The sequence below is a fragment of the Portunus trituberculatus genome, chromosome 9, assembly GCF_017591435.1.
Source record: "Portunus trituberculatus isolate SZX2019 chromosome 9, ASM1759143v1, whole genome shotgun sequence".
In the NCBI taxonomy this organism is placed as follows: domain Eukaryota; kingdom Metazoa; phylum Arthropoda; class Malacostraca; order Decapoda; family Portunidae; genus Portunus; species Portunus trituberculatus.
In genome coordinates this window covers 3,869,256-3,889,321 of record NC_059263.1, presented here as the reverse complement: position 1 = coordinate 3,889,321, position 20,066 = coordinate 3,869,256, and the positions used below count along the sequence as shown (strand labels likewise).

Here is a 20,066-nt window from a genome sequence, read left to right as displayed (position 1 = left end):
ATATATATATATATATATATATATATATATATATATATATATATATATATATATATATATATATATATATATATATATATATATATATATATATACATATACATATATATATATATATATATATATATATATATATATATATATATATATATATATATATATATATATATATATATATGGCGCAGCCCGCGTAAAGTCTAGCATTAATGATTTAAGGCGGGTTCACACGTGCCAATTTGCGACTGTTTTCTTGTTTACATTTGCCTCGCCGCTTCCCGAGACTCGAACCTGGGCCCTCTCGATTGTGAGTCGAGCGTGCTAACCACTACACTACGCACTGTGAGAGAGAGAGAGAGAGAGAGAGAGAGAGAGAGAGAGAGATTTCAACGGTGTATGTATATAAGTATGTATGTATAATAAAACACCCCATCCGTCCCATTAACCCAGAGATAACTTAGGAAATTAAGAAAATTCAAGAAAAAAGGAGAAATCATAGTCACAGTAAATACACACAGTGGTTGCCCGTATCACCCAGATGCACACGCCCTCAGACAACCTTAATACCTATGAATTTGAACATACGTGGTTTAGTGAGCAGAATATTATACTGCAATACATAAATGAGCTATGAGCTATATGTAGTAGCCTGGCGGTGGAGTGGCGAGTATAGGTGCAGCCCCCGCCGTGTCGCTGGCGGAGAGGAGCACGCTGATAATGGCACGAGTGTAAACAAACATGGGGGAGGAGGAGGCGATGACCTGAGACACAGCTGAGATGACCTCTACAGACCACCCTCCACCTGATGAGGAGGTAACACATTGCCTTTGTCATCACCACTGTCTCTGCTATCACCATCTTCCATTATAATCGCGTGAAGTGTTCTTGTTGCCTGCTAACGTCGTCATTAGTGTCACTGCCTTATCACTGGTGTTGGTGCTGCCTCACCCATGTACTGCAGTCACAATGTACAGGGTGGCTGCTGGTGGTGGTGTTCAGTTATGGTAATGTGAAGCTGCTGTTTGCTGGGACAATGTCATCATGCATTTAAAACGGCTCTTTAATGGTAACTCTTCAGGTGATTGTTTTTTCTTAGTGGGATGACGGGAGGGTCGTATGAATATACTTTGATTTTCATATTGTTCTCGTTTTTTTTTTTTTTTTTTTGTTCTTTTATCAGGAAGGTTGCTTTTCATATTAGTTAATAAGTTCCAAGAAAACTTGGATAAATATTAACAAGAGGTCCTTCGTTTGCCAATTACGGTCGTTTGTCTCCTTAGACTTTTTGATAAAATGCGAATTTTGGTCTGTTTTGGTGTCCCCGACTAAGTAAACTGAAACAAACTTAATCTAGGTTAATCTAACCATAAAACTAACCTAAACTAAGCTGGTATATATAACCTAACCTAAACCTAATCTAACTTTGTTTTGCCTTTTGTGGCAAGACCTGTCCACTGTAACAATTTTTTACATTTGTTTCCTTGAGTCTCAGTAACTTCCTGATAGGAGACATTTAAAACACACTTTCAAATTAGATTAATCGAATACTGCTCACAATCTATCTTAATCCACAGCTCACATGGGAATGGAGGGACAAGGGACACATACCAAATATTGCCATAACTTATAACATATAACATAACATAACATAAATAATAGGATAACAAAGGGCCACCAGGGCCCATCTAGGTTATCCTGTATCAGTCGCACAGCGACCTCGTCATCAGTACTTGTAAGGGTAAAGCTGAAGTGGAACATCAGATTTTGTGTGTGTGTTGCAGGGTGTGGAGGTGCTGGAGGCGGAGCACGTGTACATTCTCATGAAAAGGGAGTACCGCATCTCTCGCAATGTCCGTGCTGAGTGGTACCTGCGCCGCATCAACTCCATCATCACTTTCCCCAGGAGAGAAAAACTTGTAAGAATCTATGTGTCTGTATGTGTGCGTGAAGTTGTAATATAGACTACAGGATGTTTACAAGATTTACCCACTTATAACTACCTGTTTTTGATTTACAAGATTATATAGTCAATGGTATTGTTCCTTCTTATTATAGTAGTTTCCCTCATAATTAATTTGTTATTAATTGCGTTTCATTTTCTACTTTAAAGGCTTTTGCTTAGATAATGCTGCCCTCATTTTGTTAACTAAACTTTCATGTATTGCATCTAGTTGGCCATTAGTAAATGTTTAAATGTAAAGTCAGTGAATAATTTTATCACTTTGTTTGCTGCAAGACTATTAGTGTGAAAAGAACATGCATTGTTTCCACGACACAGAGTGACAATGAGGAGGAACTGGAGGTGGTATCAGTCCTGCCAATGGACGTGCCGCCAGAGTGGGACTCGGACACCGCCCACCTGTACCGCTACCGCATCACCCAGCGCTCCACCCTCCACTTCCTGGCCCGCAAGTACCGACTTGTCTTCTGCCTTGACCTCTCACCATCAACCTCTATTGTGGACGAGACCAAGAGCAGTGCCGTGCTGGACGAGGTCTTCACCATGCTCCGGCAGTGTCTCAGGGGTGTGGTGCGGCCATTCTACATCCCAGGTGAGCCACACCATTTGTCTCATGATGTCTGCTTAAAAGATTGATTGGCTGGTTTAAAGTACCACACTAGCAAAACATTCAGTTGTGCTGTAAGGAGCAACAAGTTCATAGTTGTCAGATTTGGGTGTATTTTGGGCATGGTGATGTGGCAACTGTATCATCACCACCATGAGACATGCCAATCAATCACCATCACCAATGATGAGTGACAAGCGTAGCTTTACAATGCATCTTTATTTCAGGGAGCCTGCTGCTGTTCCAGCCAGAAATCTACCTGACCATCATTGCCCACACCCCATTCTTCAAGAGTCAGTCCCAGCAGGTTTTGGTCCAGGGGTGGCTGCTCATGGAACGCAACCTGGAACAGTTCCTGGACAGCATACAGCTTCACCTGACCATGCTGGAGGCTCAGCTGGCACAGGTAAGCTCTGGCACATGATGATGCCATTGTGGAGGTTGCAGATTTAATGGTCAAGGTGTCTGTCACTTCTGTCACTGAAATATGGTTTTGATCATCCTATTGAAGTATTATCTGTTATTCTGTTATATGCCTTCTTTCCTGAAAACATTTATTTATTATTTTTTTTATTAATATTATTTCTGATTGTTGTATCAAGATTTTTTTTTCTTTTTGTTCATTATGTTGTGGTGATTGTGTTCGGTGATCCCCAGGCCACAGCACAAACATATGGACAGCTGGGGGAGGAGGTTTTCCTGCAGGCACCATCATCAGTCTTGCCTAACCCCATGGTGTCTCCAGACATTGGCTTTGTGGACATGCTGAGATACGGCATTGTGGCGCTGCAGCTCCTGCCAGAAAACAGCAGTGCAGGTACATGTAGTATCTGCCGTAAGGGGTTGGCCAATTTTTAACTAAATTGCATTGTATCTTTGATTTTTTTATTTTGTATATTTTGTTAAGTATTTATTTACAAATGCTTTGTTGAATAATTGGCAATGATGATGATTAGCTGGTTAGCAGTTTAATATGTATAGGCTTCTGTCTTCTTACCTTTATCTGTTGGTTCATTTCTGAGGTTTGTTCTCATTTCCTCCTGTGACCCATGGCCATCCTATCACCCCTACAGGAATTGTGGTTATCACAGATGGTGTGATTGGTCTACCAGATGCTACTGTGTTCGATTCTCTCTTGGTTCAGCTGAGAAATCAGACCATTGCTTGCAGCTTCCTCCAGCTTGGCTCTATGTACCAGCCACAGCGCTCCTTTGGCTACATCCCCTTCACAGACCTCATGAACTTCCTCGCTACTGCCACCTGCGGAGCCTACATGCCCACGCTGCCCCCTGTGGTAGGTGTTGGAGCCTGTGTTTGTTCACCCTTGCTCATATCATACATATCCTCAAGTAAAAATGTGTACCTATCTTCATTTCCCACCACGAGCTCTTTAAAGTATATAATTGCACTCGTGGATACATGGTAGGAATATCACTAGTGGCAGTACTTTCAGCTGTTTGAAAAAAATTGTGATAGAGATCTAGATTGAAAACTGCAAATACAATTTAACTGCAATTGAAGAGCCATGCGTTCCCTCTCCACAGGACAATGACTATGAGTACGACATGAATGACTACCACAAGTCCCTGCTGGCATGGGGCTTCCAGAAGGTGACTCGTGAGCTGTGTTCTCCCGATGGCGATGATGCCGAGAACGAGTGAGTCTTTTGACACACAACCCTTCATTTTAGGACTCTCTATTTGCTGAATATGAATAGGTACAAGTCAACAGCATGAATTTCAAAAAGAACATTATTGCTTCCCAAGTCAAGGAATGGAAATGTTAGTCTATTGATTCACATACCAAGCTGACATCAGCACAGACAAATCAGCATTTATACTACACAGGGATGTAAGTCTGTTGGTGCCTTTGACCCGAGAAGTGACGGAGCTGATGAGGAAGAAGGAACGAGAGACCCAGCTACACACCTCACTCAATGCTGTGCTGTCGTGTCGTCTCAGGGAAGGTTATGCCATCAAGGAGGTGGCCATTGTTGCAGACCAGATTCAGGTGTGTGTGTGTGTGTGTGTGTGTGTGTGTGTGTGTGTGTGTGTGTGTGTGTGTGTGTGTGTTAATGTCTATTTATCCAGTTCATATTCACTAGTATCAGCTCTCATGTTTCATTCCCAATAGATATATAGAAGTTATTCTTTCTGTGTTATTCAAACTTCTTTCCTTTCTCTTCTCTTTGTCCTTGCATGTGTAAGTATTGATTGATTTATCTTGTAACAACTTTCTTTTTCATGTACAGTCTTTGTTCTTGTGCAAGGTGTCTTCAGACATTCATCTTGCACCATCACAGCTGACCTTCACTTCTTGGTTTTCTATTGTGTTCCTGTGGGTTCTGTTTGGTCATTCTGATTCTGTTTCTCTTTCACAGCTGGTGTTAGTGTTGCCGTGGAAATACTCCATTTTCATTGAGTACCACATCCGCTCAGTCTGGCCGCCCACACAGTCCTCAGTGTACACAGAGGTCTGGATTGAGGGTGAGTTTTGAGAGTGTGCAGCCATGGAGGGCTGCTCTCAGATACTACTGGGCTCTTCCTTTATTCATTCATTTATTTATTTATGGTATTTATATATTTATACATTCTTAAGACAAAGCTTTTATTTATGGACATTTTCATCTCTTTGCCTCTTGTTTTTATTTATTTTTTGGTAACTTTTTGTTTTGGGATTGTATATGAACCTACGCCTTTGTCCTCAGCTCTTATGAACATTTCCTTTGTTTTCATTGATCGAGGGATTATCTGTCTATACACAAGGTAGACTGCACTCATTACATGTGAGAAATATGTTGTTTTATGATAGGGAGGCTTGGCCTACTAGATCACACTAGCCCCGAGTCCCCCACCACAGCCACCTACGAGTTCCTGAACGACGTGACCAGCGACGCCAACCGCCAGTTCCGTTCCAAGTACCGGCAGAGCATGGTCACAAAGTACTGGCACACCTTGCAACACCTGCGAGGCACTGACATGCTGCTGGTGGGCCTGCAGTCCTTCTCAGCCAGCCCCACCTATTACACCCTGCCTGACTGCATCAAGAACGGCCACCCGGTCTTCTACCGCAACCCAGGCCAGCCACATTCTATTCTGGACGCCAATAGGTGATGCATTGATACACTGGCACACTGACACACTAATACTGCTTGCCATTCTCCCTCATTGCTAAGTAGTATATTGATTCTTGGACACTCCTTGGTACTTGCTAGTTTTTGTTTTATTTAATTATTTTCCTGCTTGTAGTTTGGAGTAGTTGTATCTTCATCCATCGTGAAGGTGATAAGATGATAATGTTAATGATAGTTATGTATTATTTATTCTGTGGTTTCAAATTGAGCCAGTCATGTCATCCTGAAAAGTGTGGTGTGTGCTGTGTGTTTTGGTCCACTGTGGTAATGGTCATGTACTTGCTCTGCAGTGAGCAGTTCCCACAGTTCACTAACTTCTGGAGGAAAGTGTGCAGTTTGGAGACCAACATCTGGCAGAAATGGATGCACATCCACCGTATTGGTGTCATTCTGGAGCATGACCACCCACTCCCCAAGAACCTGCACATCACCAGCACCAGTGGCAGGTTAGTGCTTACTGACCGGGTGTGTGTGTGTGTGTGTGTGTGTGTGTGTGTGTGTGTGTGTGTGTGTGTGTGTGTGTGTGTGTGTGTGTGTGTAATTCACCTTGGTCGCCTCCTGGTCACCCAGCCAGTCTTCCCCATTACGGAGCGAGCTTAGAGCTCATAGACCGATCTTCGGGTAGGACTGAGACCACAACACACTCCACACACTGGGAAAGCGAGGCCACAACCCCTCGAGTTAAATCCCATACCTATTTACTGCTAGGTGAACAGGGGCCACACATTTGCCTCGCCGCTCTGGGACTTGAACCCGGCCCTCTCAATTGTGAGTCGAGCGTGCTAACCACTACACTACGCGTGTGTGTGTGTGTGTGTGTAGTTGTATTGTACAGGGTTTGAGTGGGGCTCATAGTGTCCTGTCTCTATATCTCCATTTATCTAATTTTTCCTTAATGTTATCCACATTATGTGCTGTAACAACTTCATTATCCAATGTGTGTGTGTGTGTGTGTGTGTGTGTGTGTGTGTGTGTGTGTGTGTGTGTGTGTGTGTAGTTTGAGGAATGTAGCCTCATCTTACCATTCTTTGGCCATTCCTCACAAATACAACCATAGTCTGTCACTCAGCAAAGGACAAGCAGGTATCAGGCACAATGGCAATGATCTGCTCGGCACTAGGGTGAATTCTGTCTCTAAGACTTTCCTATCATTCACCAGGTACGGCATTGTGCATTGTCGTCAGGCTGAGCTGGCTCTCACAACTCTGCTGGTGGAGTGGTGTGACTTTGTCCTCATCGAGAATGACTCCTACATCAAGTTCCTGTACAAGTAAGACCTCGGCAGGTTGTCTTCCTGTTTATCTTAAAGGAGCTTGTTTATCTTCTCTGAACACACATCTGTAACTACACCTTTACTCAAACTTATTAGAGAAAAAAATTGTCTTATGGAGAAATGTTAATTATTGTCACAAGGAAAGAGATGAGTGGAAAGATTTGAGACTAATCAATGCATACTGTCAGGAGAGTTTCTGGCAGATGATCTTGTTATAAATCACGTGGAAACTTACCGAGTGTACAGCTCACCTTTATTGATGGTGATGATGCTGAGTGACACATGCCAGCGATGAGTGTTGTGTGTCTGCAGCATCATATTGTGCTATGCTGGACTGGACCCGATGTGTGTTGCCTTACAGAGACGGGGAGCTGGACAAGCCTCCCGTATCCTTCTTTGTGGTGCGGATCACTTCCAAGCCGCCACCCTGCCTGGTGATCCGCCTGGCCTTCCTGGGAGGGACGCCGGGACACATCAGGAATCAGGTAAGGCATTCACCTGCAACCCAACACTGTGTGGGTCGAGTGTAGTGGGGTTAACGGGCTTTACTGATTCATGATATCTCTGCATACCTGGCTGACATCTCTCATACAGGTGTGTAGGTTAAGTAAGGTGTCTACATTCATACATTCAGTGTCACATTCACAAACAAGCCTGTGGAAGAGAGAGGAACAAGTTAAGGAATCACACACAAAGACATTTCAACTTAACTTCAATTATTTGGATTTACAAGAACTATTGAGAAGATGTATGAATTATGCATTAGAAATATGATCCTAAATAAAGCAGCTAACCTTACAGATGATAAGCCCTACTTGATTCCATTATTTTGGTGCTATGAAATCAATCCATTGCAGATGATGACAATTATAAAAAACAAGATCCAGGGGCTGACCTTTCCACTGCGAGTGACCTTAACAGAGCGCAGCAAGTCACTGCCTCCCACCATGCACACGTCAGAGGTACGGAACACTCCCGGTCTGCACCAGTGCCATATGTTGCTTGCTGCACCTCTACCCAGTGTGAAAGTCAAGCCTGAATGAAGGGGAGGGAAACAGAAGTAGGGATACCTTTTGGGTGGAGAGAGAGAGAGATATTGATGGAAGTGTTAGTGTCATATGCATTAATAAGAGTCAGTTGATTGGATTGGAGGAAGACTGCTGGGAGGCTACACTAAGTAATACTGGATAGACAGAGTAGTGTTTGATGATAGAAACATGCAGACCTTGAACTTTGGCCATCCCTTTAACCTCTTCAGTACCATGGTGTGTTTCCATATTCATTCTGCATATTAAATGGTGATTTTATATGGCTTTAGAAACTTATGTGGGAATTTAAATAGTGAAGACTGTGACCATTAATCTTCTGACCCTTCCTACTGTCAATAAAATGGTCTAATCTTACACAAATCTCAAAGTAAAAATGTGTCCCAGTACTGAAGGGTTAATAGCCAACAGAGGCAACCTTCAATAGGATTGGACTACAGCAGTGACAGAGGCAGTAATGGAAGGGGTGTTAAGGCCAGGTGGTGCCTGTGATGTGTTAGGAAGCGAATGAGTTACTTGCCAACTAACACGACTTTTCTGCAGGACAAGATGAGTGAGGAACTGACCATCTCTGCCTCGGGTGACCTGCAGCCCACAGCGGTGCGTCCCAGCCTCTCCCGCATGTCCTCCAACATTCCTTGCTGTGTCATCACCTACAAGCCGGTGGAGAAGATTCTTATATGGTCAGTGTTGAGATGGAGAGGAAGACTGCTCACAAAAAACTTCATGCATTACTGGGTTTGGAAACAATTATTCTATGATTTTATATGTATCCATTGCAGGACATCTCTGAATGAACTTTGTCCACTCATCTTGATCAGCTTACCTACTTGTTTATTTAACTTCCTCCTTCAGTTTAGTGTTTGCCTTGCCATCTTGTAGCACACCCAGACCTCACCTTTGCCGTCCATCCACCAGGTACGACAAAACACCCAGCAACCTTCTCAGCCCTGTGGTGGTGGAGACTCCTCCAGGGGTGGCAGCAGTGGCTCGCTCCATGGCCGCAAAGCCTGGACCCACTAAGTCTGCTACACACAACATGTCGCTGCTCTCCCGCTATCTCCACCATCGACGTTGGATCTGGGCTGTGCAGCCTTCCAGCGCCCCAGCTGTCTCCCTCTCTGCTGTGGCTCGCATCCTCAACACACTGACCAGGTTAGCAAGCACGGTGGTTCTCTTGGCAGATGTTCCCCTTGACACACTGGCCAGGTTATGCAGTGGTTGTCTTAACATGTAACTCAGTTGTTATTTGCTTATCTATGGGGTATGAGAGTGTCTTGCACAAACTTAGAGAAAATCATGAAGTTTGTAAAGAATAAGAAACAGATAGTAAGATGGCAGAAGTACTAGGCATATTTACAGCATAGAAGTAGTGATACAGAAATGAACACCTGATGAGACTGAGAATGCAAGTACAATGATCACTGCTGAATGAACTGATGTGTCTCGTTTGTTGTGTCACAGAATGCGGCTTCAGGAAGGCTTCAACTTTGCCCACTCCTGCAACGGCATCATCACAATGGTGCGGGAGTTTGTCATGAAGGTGAGCACACTTTGGAAACACTTACAGCCATGGAACTTCATACTCCTTAACCCTTTCATTGTTATTTGATACATTTTTTCATAATCACCAACCACTGAGACTTTTTTTTCTTATTCTAGAGCAACCTACAACATCATAGCGGCTACAAACTGCAAAACCTATCCTTGTAATCTATTTCTTGCATACACTTATAAAAAATCTCATACAGTGTTTTTAGTGTCGCAGATGGTTGTATATCACAGGAAAAGTGTTAAACCAGTGTGATACCAGAAATATTTACAGCTCGTTCTTTTATTATTAGGACTGATACAGCTTTATTTTGTTCTCTAGTCAGTGTGATGTTAGTACTAATGTTAGAACACAAGCTAATCCTTCCTTTATATCTTGTGTTCAGCTGGACCTGTGTGAGGATGAGGAGGAGGGCCTGCTGGAGGGGGGACAGTACACCTTTCCTTGCATTGCCCAGTATGTTCTCTTCCCTCCACACATTACCAACAGCAGCAGGGACAGGTGAGGCAGAGAGAGGGAGAGAGAATGTGTGAAGAATACATTTGAATAGTAATACAGTAGATCCTCATTTCTTTAGATTTACCTCTTCAGTACCATGATGCATTTCTATATTCATTCTGCTTACTATTTGGTGATTTTATGCACCTTCAGAAACTTATGTGGGAGGCTTAAAATAATGAAGACTCGGGCCATTAATCTTCTGACCTCCACAAACCTTTCCTAATGTGAATAAAATTGTCTAATCACACCAAAAACTCCCGGTAAAAATGCATCCCAGTACTGAAGGGATTAAAGGGAATGTCATATGCAAAACTCATTTATCCCTTTTGTACATGTGACCTCTTTTGTTGGTGGCAGCGTGGTGGAGGAAGACTGGGAGGAAGGTGAGAGTGTAGAGGCTGACGGAGTGATGGAAATCGTGACGGAGTGCTGGGTGGAGCCTCAGAATGGTGTGGTGGCTTTTCCTTCCCCACATGCACAGCACCTCAACCACTGCAGCTACAGACAGTTGGCCCAGGCGGTGAGTACTCTGAATCGAGTTGAGTTGTGGTGTTGTGTGGTGGTGAGGTCAAGTTTGTTGATTTTTTTTTGTGGGTTCGAATATTCACATTCACATTGGTGGTGATGATGGTGTTGGATAAGCTCATGTGTTAGTGTAGTTGCCTCCTCTTCTTCTTCTTCTTCTTCTTCTTCTTCTTCTTCTTCTTCTTCTTCTTCTTTCTTCTTCTTCTTCTTCTTCTTCTTCTTCTTCTTCTTCTTCTTCTTCTTCTTCTTCTTCTTCTTCTTCTTCTTCTTCTTCTTCTTCTTCTTCTTCTTCTTCTTCTTCTTCTTCTTCTTCTTCTTCTTCTTCTTCATGATACTGACAAGAAGATTATCATTACAACGGTTATGCTAGTTGAAGTGAGTGTTGTGATGGTCAAGGTCACGAGTTATCACCCACTTGTTCCTCTGGAGTGGCGGGCCTTGGTGTGCTGTGCTGTGCGTCTGTGCCGGCCCTGTGCTGGTGTGGTGCTGCTGTCAATGCACTATCAAGGGCTGCACCGTCCACACTGGCTCATTTTGCAAGCTATTTTTTATTATGGCACCAAAAAATTCTGGTGTTTAAGTCAGACATGTTCGATTGTTAGTTGATTGTATTGTTGAGCTTTATTCACTCTGATAAGGATTTAGAAAAGAATTGGATGCATAAAGACTGCATTAGTGAAGGTCTCATTGGCTTGCTATTTAAACGCTCATTAAGGAACAAGGGAAAATATGATTGGGAAAACTAGTTAGCACATTTTCTCAGACAATCATAAAGGAACAAGTGGAAATATGATAGAGACAAACAAATATACACTTGATAAGATATTAAAGTTACAACCTTGTACCCCAACGCTTCAGTAATTCCTCTACCAATATGTAAATTTACCACATACTCCATGAACTGCAAATACATACAGTTATTGATGCAGAAACATTACATTTACCTTAGACTCAGTAAACTGCAGATGGATGAATACAGCTAACCCCTTGAATACCATGACGTGTTTCCATATTCATTTAGCTTGCTATTTGATGACTTTATGCAGCTTCAGAAACTTATTGGGGGATTGAAATAGTGAAGACTGTGGCCATTAATCTTCTAAACCCCATAGACCCTTCCTAATGTCAATAAAATGCTCTAATCGTACACAAACTCAAGGTAAAACTTTGTCCCAGTAATGAAGGGGTTTAAATCACTACCTCCAGAAATTGAAATAGAAATATTACTCTATCATACTTCTCAACTTTTGCCACCCGTCCCTTTGCACTGGCTGGAACAAAGAGATCAGAAGAGGATGAGAACCAGAGACATGAGAGGGTAGGAGGGTCCATTGTTGTGGTGGTGATGGAGAGAAAAAGGCTTGACAAAACGATAAGAGTAGTGCATGTCTTAAAAATTCTCTCTCTCTCTCTCTCTCTCTCTCTCTCTCTCTCTCTCTCTCTCTCTCTCTCTCTCTCTCTCTCTCTCTCTCTCTCTCTCTCTCTCCTATCTACCTATTTATCTTTAGTTTATGTGGAATATAGAGTTTGTGTTCATGTGTGAGAGAGAGAGAGAGAGAGAGAGAGAGAGAGAGTTGACTTTCCTCTCCTCAGATCAAAATTTCAGTGGTTCTAATGTGTTCATGTGTGAGAGAGAGAGAGAGAGAGAGAGAGAGAGAGAGAGAGAGAGACAGTTGACTTTCCTCTCCTCAGATCAAAACTTCAGAGGTTCTAATTCATAAACAGTACATAAAAACTCTTTAGGTGTATCAGAACTCCGGAAACGATCATGTCCCTCTTTGTAACTGGGAGAACATGCCAGCTGATCAGTGGTAGCAAGTCTGGTCCCTGATGTTATAAGTAAAGAAGGCTTAATTAATGTTTCACCACACTTAGTTATCTATGTCCAATGTTTTTCTTAGGGACTTTTGGTTAAGCTTATGATTCTCCCTTGCTGTTGTAATAAGTTGAGTCAGAAGTATTATTTTGCAAGCATAGTGTTCTGCTGCATTTAATTATTAACATCTCTACTCTTAATTTTGAGTGAACTGCAAGGGTATGTGTGTGACGAAGTGCATGTAGTTTTTGTGTGTGTGTCTTATGTGAAGGCAATTTTGATACATAGAACACCTGAATACCATATTTAATCCTCCATAATAATAAATAAGGCCACTGGTGTGCATAGGAAGCAGTGTGTAGGTAGTATGTAGTGTGTATTGTTCCCAGGAGGAGGAGGAGGAGGAGGAGGGGTGTGCTGATAGTAATGTAATGGGACTGGAGATTAGAAGAGGAAGAGGAGGTACTATCACTATTTTTCCCACTTGATTTATACTTGTCACTGCAGGTGTGTGTGTGTGTGTGTGTGTGATAGAGAGGGAGGAGGGAGATTATTAAATTTTAGATGCACCTTACTGGGTCTTTGCATGCAAGGGAGAGAGAGTGAGAGTGTGGGGTAGGAGACTTAGAAGGGAGTGAGAGAAGGGTATGATGTCCCTGTGTTTCTCCATTAGTCCCAGATTTGAAACAGTAACAGCCCTAGTGAGTAGAGTCACATGAAGCCAGATAATGCTGATAAGGACAAAAAAAGGAGGTTGAGGGGCATGGTGATGGTGGTGGTGGTTGGAGAAAGAAGCATAAGTATTGAGAGGTGTATGGACTGAGTTAGGTGGATGATTGGTGGAAGAAGTGTCTGTGTGTGTGTGTGTGTTGGTGGTATGATTAGTAGTATGTATATGATATTGCTAGTAGTGGGATGTTTGTCTCTCTTACTTTTCTTCTATATTTAACTCTTATATTTGTTTAGGAAGGGAGCAGTGTGAATAGTAATGATGATAGTTGTATATGTAGTAACAGTAGTAGTAGTAGTAGTAATGCTGCTGCTGCTGCTAATAATAATAATAATAATAATAATAATAATAATAATGATAATAAAAACATGAAATAGAGGACAAAAGAGACGAAGTACCTTAAAATACATACATAATGAGAAGAAAATAGAGAAGAATGAAGAGAAAGAAAGAAAAAAAGTGACGGAAGAAAAAAGAATAGGAGGAGGAGCAGGAGAAGGAGGAGGGTGAATGTAATCAGTAGATAAGACCTATCAGAACCACTTGTTTGTCCAAATGATAAAGACTTGAGCTGTGCCTTGGCGGGTGAACTGTGGGCCCCGTTAGCGAGTGTGCCCCTTGGGTGGGATGGTGGGGGAGCCTTTGGGTGACTTATGGGATGGATGACTTGTATTATGGGTTTTTTTTATGGGTGTGTTGTGTGTGTGGGTGGGGGGATGGTGGATGGTGTAAGGTGTGCCAGTGTGTGATGGATGGGGGGTTGTTAGTGGTGGGTGAATTGGAGGGAGAGAGAGAGAGAGAAAAATAATTATTTCTGTTAGGTACACACACACACACACACACACACACACACAGAGGAACGAGGAGGAGAGAGGGGAAGGGGAGAGGGAGGAGGGGAGGCAGATAAACACATATTAATTACTTAAGCCATGGGGAGGCAAACAGGAAGGCACTGTGTAGATAAATAAATAAACACGGAAAATGAATGAAGCCGTGGAGAGAGAGAGAGAGAGAGAGAGAGAGAGAGAGAGAGAGAGAGAGATATGAAACGAAAGAATGAAAGGACAGAAATAGGACAGATGGATGAAGATAGCCTAGCGGAAACACAAGAAAAAGACGGAATAGAACAAAAAAAACTGGAGAGAGAAATTTACATGACATGAGAGAGAGAGAGAGAGAGAGAGAGAGGCGGGCAGGGGTAGTGTTCCTAGCTGTATCGTTGTGTTTATCTTATCACCACCGCTAAGTTCCGAGCTCACCATGTCACCCGTAACTTCCTGACACCCATCAAGTTACCTGAGAACACCTTTGACTAATCCATAAAAACCACCTTAGCATTCCTTTAACACCACGTAACATCTGAATGAACTCAGTCACCTTAGAACACCTTAATTAGCCCATCAATTCACCTGGGAACATATTAATGAACTCGTGCATCTCTTTCCAATCCTTATGCGAAATTGACTCCTTCAATACCGGGACACATTTTTACCTTGAGATTTGTGTGCGATTAGACCATTTTATTGGCATTAGCAAGGGTCTATGGAGGGCAGAAAATTAATGGCCACAGTCTTCACTATTTTAATCCCCTACATAAGTTTTTGAAGCTGTACAAAGTCAGCAAAAAGTAAGCAGAATGAATATGGAAACGCGTTACGGTACTGAAAAGGTTAAATCCCTTTTACGAGGGTTTATAATTGATCTTCGCAAAACTTCCTAGTCGTTTATAAAGCCATCCAATCCTTTATAAATTCATATAATCTTTTATAAAGCTCTTTTATCACTTACAAAACCTTTAAGTTCTTTACAAAAACCTGCCATTGCTTTATAAAACCTCAGTCCTTTTTAAAACCATCCAATTCTTTATAAACCACCCCTCTCCTTTACAAAACATTATAATCCTTTATAGAACCTCTCCTTCACAAAATGGTCCAAACCTATGAAAAAACTTGCCGACTCAGACTGTTTTGGAATAATTTTATACTCTCTCTCTCTCTCTCTCTCTCTCTCTCTCTCTCTCTCTCTCTCTCTCTCTCTCTCTCTCTCTCTCTCTCTCTCTCTCTCTCTCTCCGCGCGAGTTTCCCGGTCCTTTCTTCGGGTGGTACTGCAAGTCCCGCGAGGCCTCTTATCTCCTGCTATCTTTCCCTCTCACTCCCGCACCGGCTGCCTGGCTGGGTAGCTGGCTCGGTGGCGTTTACCGGCGTTCATTTACCTTTAGCTAGAATTAAGTACCTCTCCGGTTCTTCTGGTGATAGTTACTTGATTGAGAAATAGTTATGGAATGGGTTTATACGGTTTTTGAGTTTTATTTATTTATTTTATCCATTTCTGGTACTTCCTCCCCTCTCTGGCGATAGTTAGAGGATTGAGGAATAGTTATAGAAGGATTAGATACGGTTTTTATAGAGTTTGATCTATTTATTTGTCCTTTTTTTTTTTTTTTTTTTTTTTTTTTTTTGTGGGATTATTAAGAGAGTCGTCGTGTTAGTAGATGCACTTTGGTTATATATTTTTTTTCTTCTTATCTTGTCTGCCTGTGGAACAATCAAGACACCTGTGCATTCTTGATTATTGTACTTACATTGTTCTAACTAATCCAGTGATTTCGCTAACTGGTTGTGGCTTGGTGGGCAGGGTTGGAGGGGCGTGTTTCTCCTTTGGTGTGGCGTGAATTAAGTCATTACGTCCCTCCGCCCCCCTCCTGCAAAAATTATTCAATAGTATATATAAAAAATGAAAAACTAAAGAATTGAATAGATTGATATTGGTACTGGAGTAATGTGATTGTCTTGAGGTTGTGCTGGTGGTGGTCGGGCCGTGCTTATTAAAGAATTAACCCCTTGAGTACCATGACGCGTCTCCATATTTATTTTGCTTAATATATGGTGATTTTATACAGCTTCAGAAACTTATGTGGGGGATTAAGATAGTGAGGAATGTCGCCATGAATCTTCTGACCCCCCCTAGAACCTTCCTAATGTCAATAAAATCGCCTAATCACACCCAAAACTCGGGGTTAAAAATGCGTCCCAGTACTGAAGAGGTTGAAATAGTGAAGACTGTGGCCATTAATCTTCTGACCTCCATAGACCCTTCCTAATGTCAATAAAATGGTCTAATCGTACACAAATCTCAGGGTAAAAAATGTGTCCCAGTACTGAAGAGGTTAAAATAGTGAAGACTATGGCCATTAATCTTCTGACGTCCATAGACCCTTCCTAATGTCAATAAAATGGTCTAATCGTACACAGAACTCAAGGTAAAAAATGTGTCCCAGTACTGAAGAGGTTAGAATAGTGAAGACTGTGGCTATTAATCTTCTGACGTCCATAGACCCTTCCTAATGTCAATAAAATGGTCTAATCGTACACAAATCTCAGGGTTAAAAATGTGTCGCAGTACTGAAGAGGTTAAAATAGTGAAGACTATGGCCATTAATCTTCTGACCTCCATAGACCCTTCCTGACGTCAATAAAATGGTCTAATCGTACACAAATTTCAAGGTAAAAAATGTGTCCCAGTACTGAAGAGGTTAAAATAGTGAAGACTGGCCATTAATCTTCTGACGTCCATAGACCCTTCCTAATGTCAATAAAATGGTCTAATCGTACACAAATCTCAGGGTTAAAAATGTGTCCCAGTACTGAAGAGGTTAAAATAGTGAAGACTATGGCCATTAATCTTCTGACGTCCATAGACCCTTCCTAATGTCAAGAAAATGGTCTAATCGTACACAGAACTCAGGTAAAAAAAATGTGTCCCAGTACTGAAGAGGTTAGAATAGTGAAGACTGTGGCCATTTATCTTCTGGGGTCCATAGATCCTTCGAAATGTCAATAAAATGGTCTAATCGTACACAAAACTCAAGGTAGAAATGCGTTCCAGTACTGAGGAGATTAAAATAGTAGAGACTGTGGCCATTAATCTTCTGACGTTCATAGACCATTCGTAATATCAATAAAATCGTATATACAAAACTCAAGGTAAAAATGTGCCCCAGTATTGAAGAGGTTAAGGGATCTTGGCTTCAGAATGTGCTTTATTGGAACGATTAGCCTTGACTTGAATCTTAGGGCTGGATTCTAAAACGCTCTGCTCTCTCAAAGGCCACAGAGATGATTTAGCCGGGTTCCCAAGAGTGTTTGCCATGCTAATAATGTAGAAGTAGTGTTAATTTGTCACTACAATTGTAAAAGCATCCTTAAAAACTAGTATCACTTCAACTTTAGCAGCCTCTTTGTTTACTGAAGGTGCTGCGAAATGCGACAGAAATACGGTGCTTTGTTAGGCGGACTTGTCAACCCACACTCATTCCAACCCCTTCCTGCTTTCCACAGTATATTTCTCAGGTCCTGCTTGTACTGTACCTGGCATTTCCTGTCCAATATCCGCCTTGCCCACCCCGCGGTATTTACCTGTGAAGGAAGAGAGTGATGCAAAACTCGTGTGCATTGTGTCCATTTTTAAGACACCCACAAACGGAAAAAAAGGTCTAGCATATTTACATAATTCCTGTTTATTAATCTTCGTCAAACATGCTAATTCATTGCGACCGCGTGCTCCCCACACCCAGCTCGTTTCCTCCATGCCCCGCTAAACTCGCTTCACTAAAATTTCCCGTGAGAGTTGCAGGCTCGCCGTGTGCAACCAAAGGATAGCACCGTAAGCTTAAAAAAGGGGTGAAGAAATTAGAACACCCACTCCCCCATTAGACGGTAGACATTTCTGATTGGCTGGGAGGTGATAGAGTACCTCAGGTGGGCGACAGTGATTGGCCGAGTAATGGATTCAAAGTCTAGTGGAGTGTGTGAGTGGCGGAGACAGCGGGTCGGCGAGGCTGGGAAGGTATAAATGAGAATGATAAGCATTGCGTGGCCACAGTGCTTCTATGGTTTACGTGCCTGGTGGGGCCTTGTCACCCAGCAACACCGCCACTCGCACAGCCTCGCCTGCTCCTCCTCCTGCGCCACCATCCTGTCTCCAGCAGTAAATGAGCCAAAGTTTGAGTCCCCCATGTTTCCTACGCTCGAGGACTCTTCACTGGACTGTTATTGCTGGAAGAGGGACAGTGGCGCAGGGAAGGGGTTGTGGATGGCTGAGGGAACTGATAAAGAGTGAAGCGATAGAAGCCGCGTGTAAACAAGAGAGTGGAGAGTTGCACAGCGTCCCTCGTCGAGTCAAGCGTCATATCTTACCGCCGCCTTACTTCGCCTGCCGTTGCCTCGTGTCGGGGTGCGGGGAGTTGGAAGTGGGGATCTCCGGCAGTCTCTTGCCATTCCTCCCTGCCAGATCTAACTCTTCCAGCTCACCGCGCCCTGACTCCTCCATCCCTGTCTTACTTAACCTTCGATAATCCTTGCATAATCTTGGAATATCCTCCATCACACACACACGCACGCACACGCAAGGCAGTTATTCGTTACCACACATCATCTCAGTGTGTTTGTTATCTTAGTTCTTTTGTTCATATCAGTTAACTTCATTGATACTGTATTTCGTATTGATATTAGTAGGTATAGTTAACTTTTGTTCTTTTGTTGTGGAAAGTTACGTATTTGTCTCTATTAACTCATTTCCACTGCAATTGTTAACCACACACAGGTTTGCACGTTTTTATATAATTTGATTTTAGAACTATTAGACCAAAGGCAACGCACGATAGTTTGAAGCACAACATTACATCAAACATACATACATTCCTCCTCGGGCCAGATTTGAGACCAAGAAAAAGAGAGAGAGAGAGAGAGAGAGAGAGAGAGACAGATTTCATTTTTAGGTCACCACAGGAACATCTAGGAAAGGGAGGGAGTGGAGGGAGGGAGTGGAAGCAAGCACAGGGTGGAGTGTTGGGCTAAGTGGAGTAGTGGTCTCCTCACTTCGCATTTTCCATTAGTGAGATTCAACTCCTCCAACTTAGCTCCGCGCGCCCGAGAACCGACACCACCATCACCACCTTGAAAGAGACGGGGAAGAGGGAACAGAGCACTATTGTTGTTGTTATTATTATTATTATTATTATTATTATTATTATTATTATTATTATTATTATTATTATTATTATTATTATTATTATTGTTATCATTATTATTATTACTATTATTATGCATGTTTTATTCCTTTTCTACAATAAAAGAAGTGTTTTTGATTTGGCATATTGTATTTTCCTTGATTTTAGCTTTTCTTCCAGAGAGAGAGAGAGAGAGAGAGAGAGAGAGAGAGAGAGAGAGAGAGAGAGAGAGAGAGGCAATACTAGAAGAGAGAGAAAATTAGAAGTTAAGTAAGTGAATGAGAGTCAGGAAGAAATGAATAAATAAATGAATGAATGAGATAATGTATGAATGAATGAAAGAAATGTGTGTGTGTGTGTGTGTGTAGGGGGGGTGATTTCCACGCAACTATTGGCATTGAAGTCTTAAATGATGAGAAAAAAATATTTATATAATGAATAGCCAAAACTTATCCAATCCTAGATACAATAAAAACACGAGCATTTAAAGACACATACAGTTGCCTAATGTGGCAGGAGGGTGAGCTTGATAGTTGATCTGTGGTAGTGATGGGCTGATGGGTGTGGTAGTGATGGGCTGATGGGTATGATAGTGATAGGCTGATGGGTATGATAGTGATGGGCTGATGGGTGTGGTAGTGATGGGCTAATGGGTGTGGTAGTGATGGGCTAATGGGTGTGGTAGTGATGGGCTGATGGGTGTGGTAGTGATGGGCTGATGGGTGTGGTGGGGATGGAGATGGAATGGTGCTAGTACATGTAGGGGAACAGGATGGTGGAGTGGTGGTAAATAGGTGAAATAGACTATAGAAAACTCAAAAGATATATGCCTTTAAGTATTACAAAAAAAAAAATGAGAGATAGACAAATAAGAACATAGATAAAGTTGTGAATATACGTAAATAGACCATTAAATATT

General features: G+C 42.2%; 1 protein-coding gene across 1 annotated transcript in view; it reads left to right on the top strand.

Moving 5' to 3' along the window:
• The first annotated feature begins 594 nt into the window (after positions 1-594).
• The window catches only part of LOC123501170 (KICSTOR complex protein SZT2-like), a 56,731-nt gene continuing 37,259 nt past the window's right edge, over positions 595-20,066 (top strand). The window contains 19 exon segments of the mRNA XM_045249816.1: positions 595-810; positions 1,779-1,913; positions 2,276-2,549; positions 2,792-2,970; positions 3,222-3,381; positions 3,638-3,858; positions 4,109-4,221; positions 4,412-4,574; positions 4,945-5,050; positions 5,376-5,673; positions 5,988-6,143; positions 6,857-6,967; positions 7,332-7,455; positions 7,828-7,932; positions 8,560-8,699; positions 8,935-9,171; positions 9,481-9,559; positions 9,954-10,069; positions 10,427-10,589. Of these exon segments, the coding sequence (XP_045105751.1) occupies positions 775-810; positions 1,779-1,913; positions 2,276-2,549; positions 2,792-2,970; positions 3,222-3,381; positions 3,638-3,858; positions 4,109-4,221; positions 4,412-4,574; positions 4,945-5,050; positions 5,376-5,673; positions 5,988-6,143; positions 6,857-6,967; positions 7,332-7,455; positions 7,828-7,932; positions 8,560-8,699; positions 8,935-9,171; positions 9,481-9,559; positions 9,954-10,069; positions 10,427-10,589 (2,916 nt within the window). The 5' untranslated portion in view covers positions 595-774.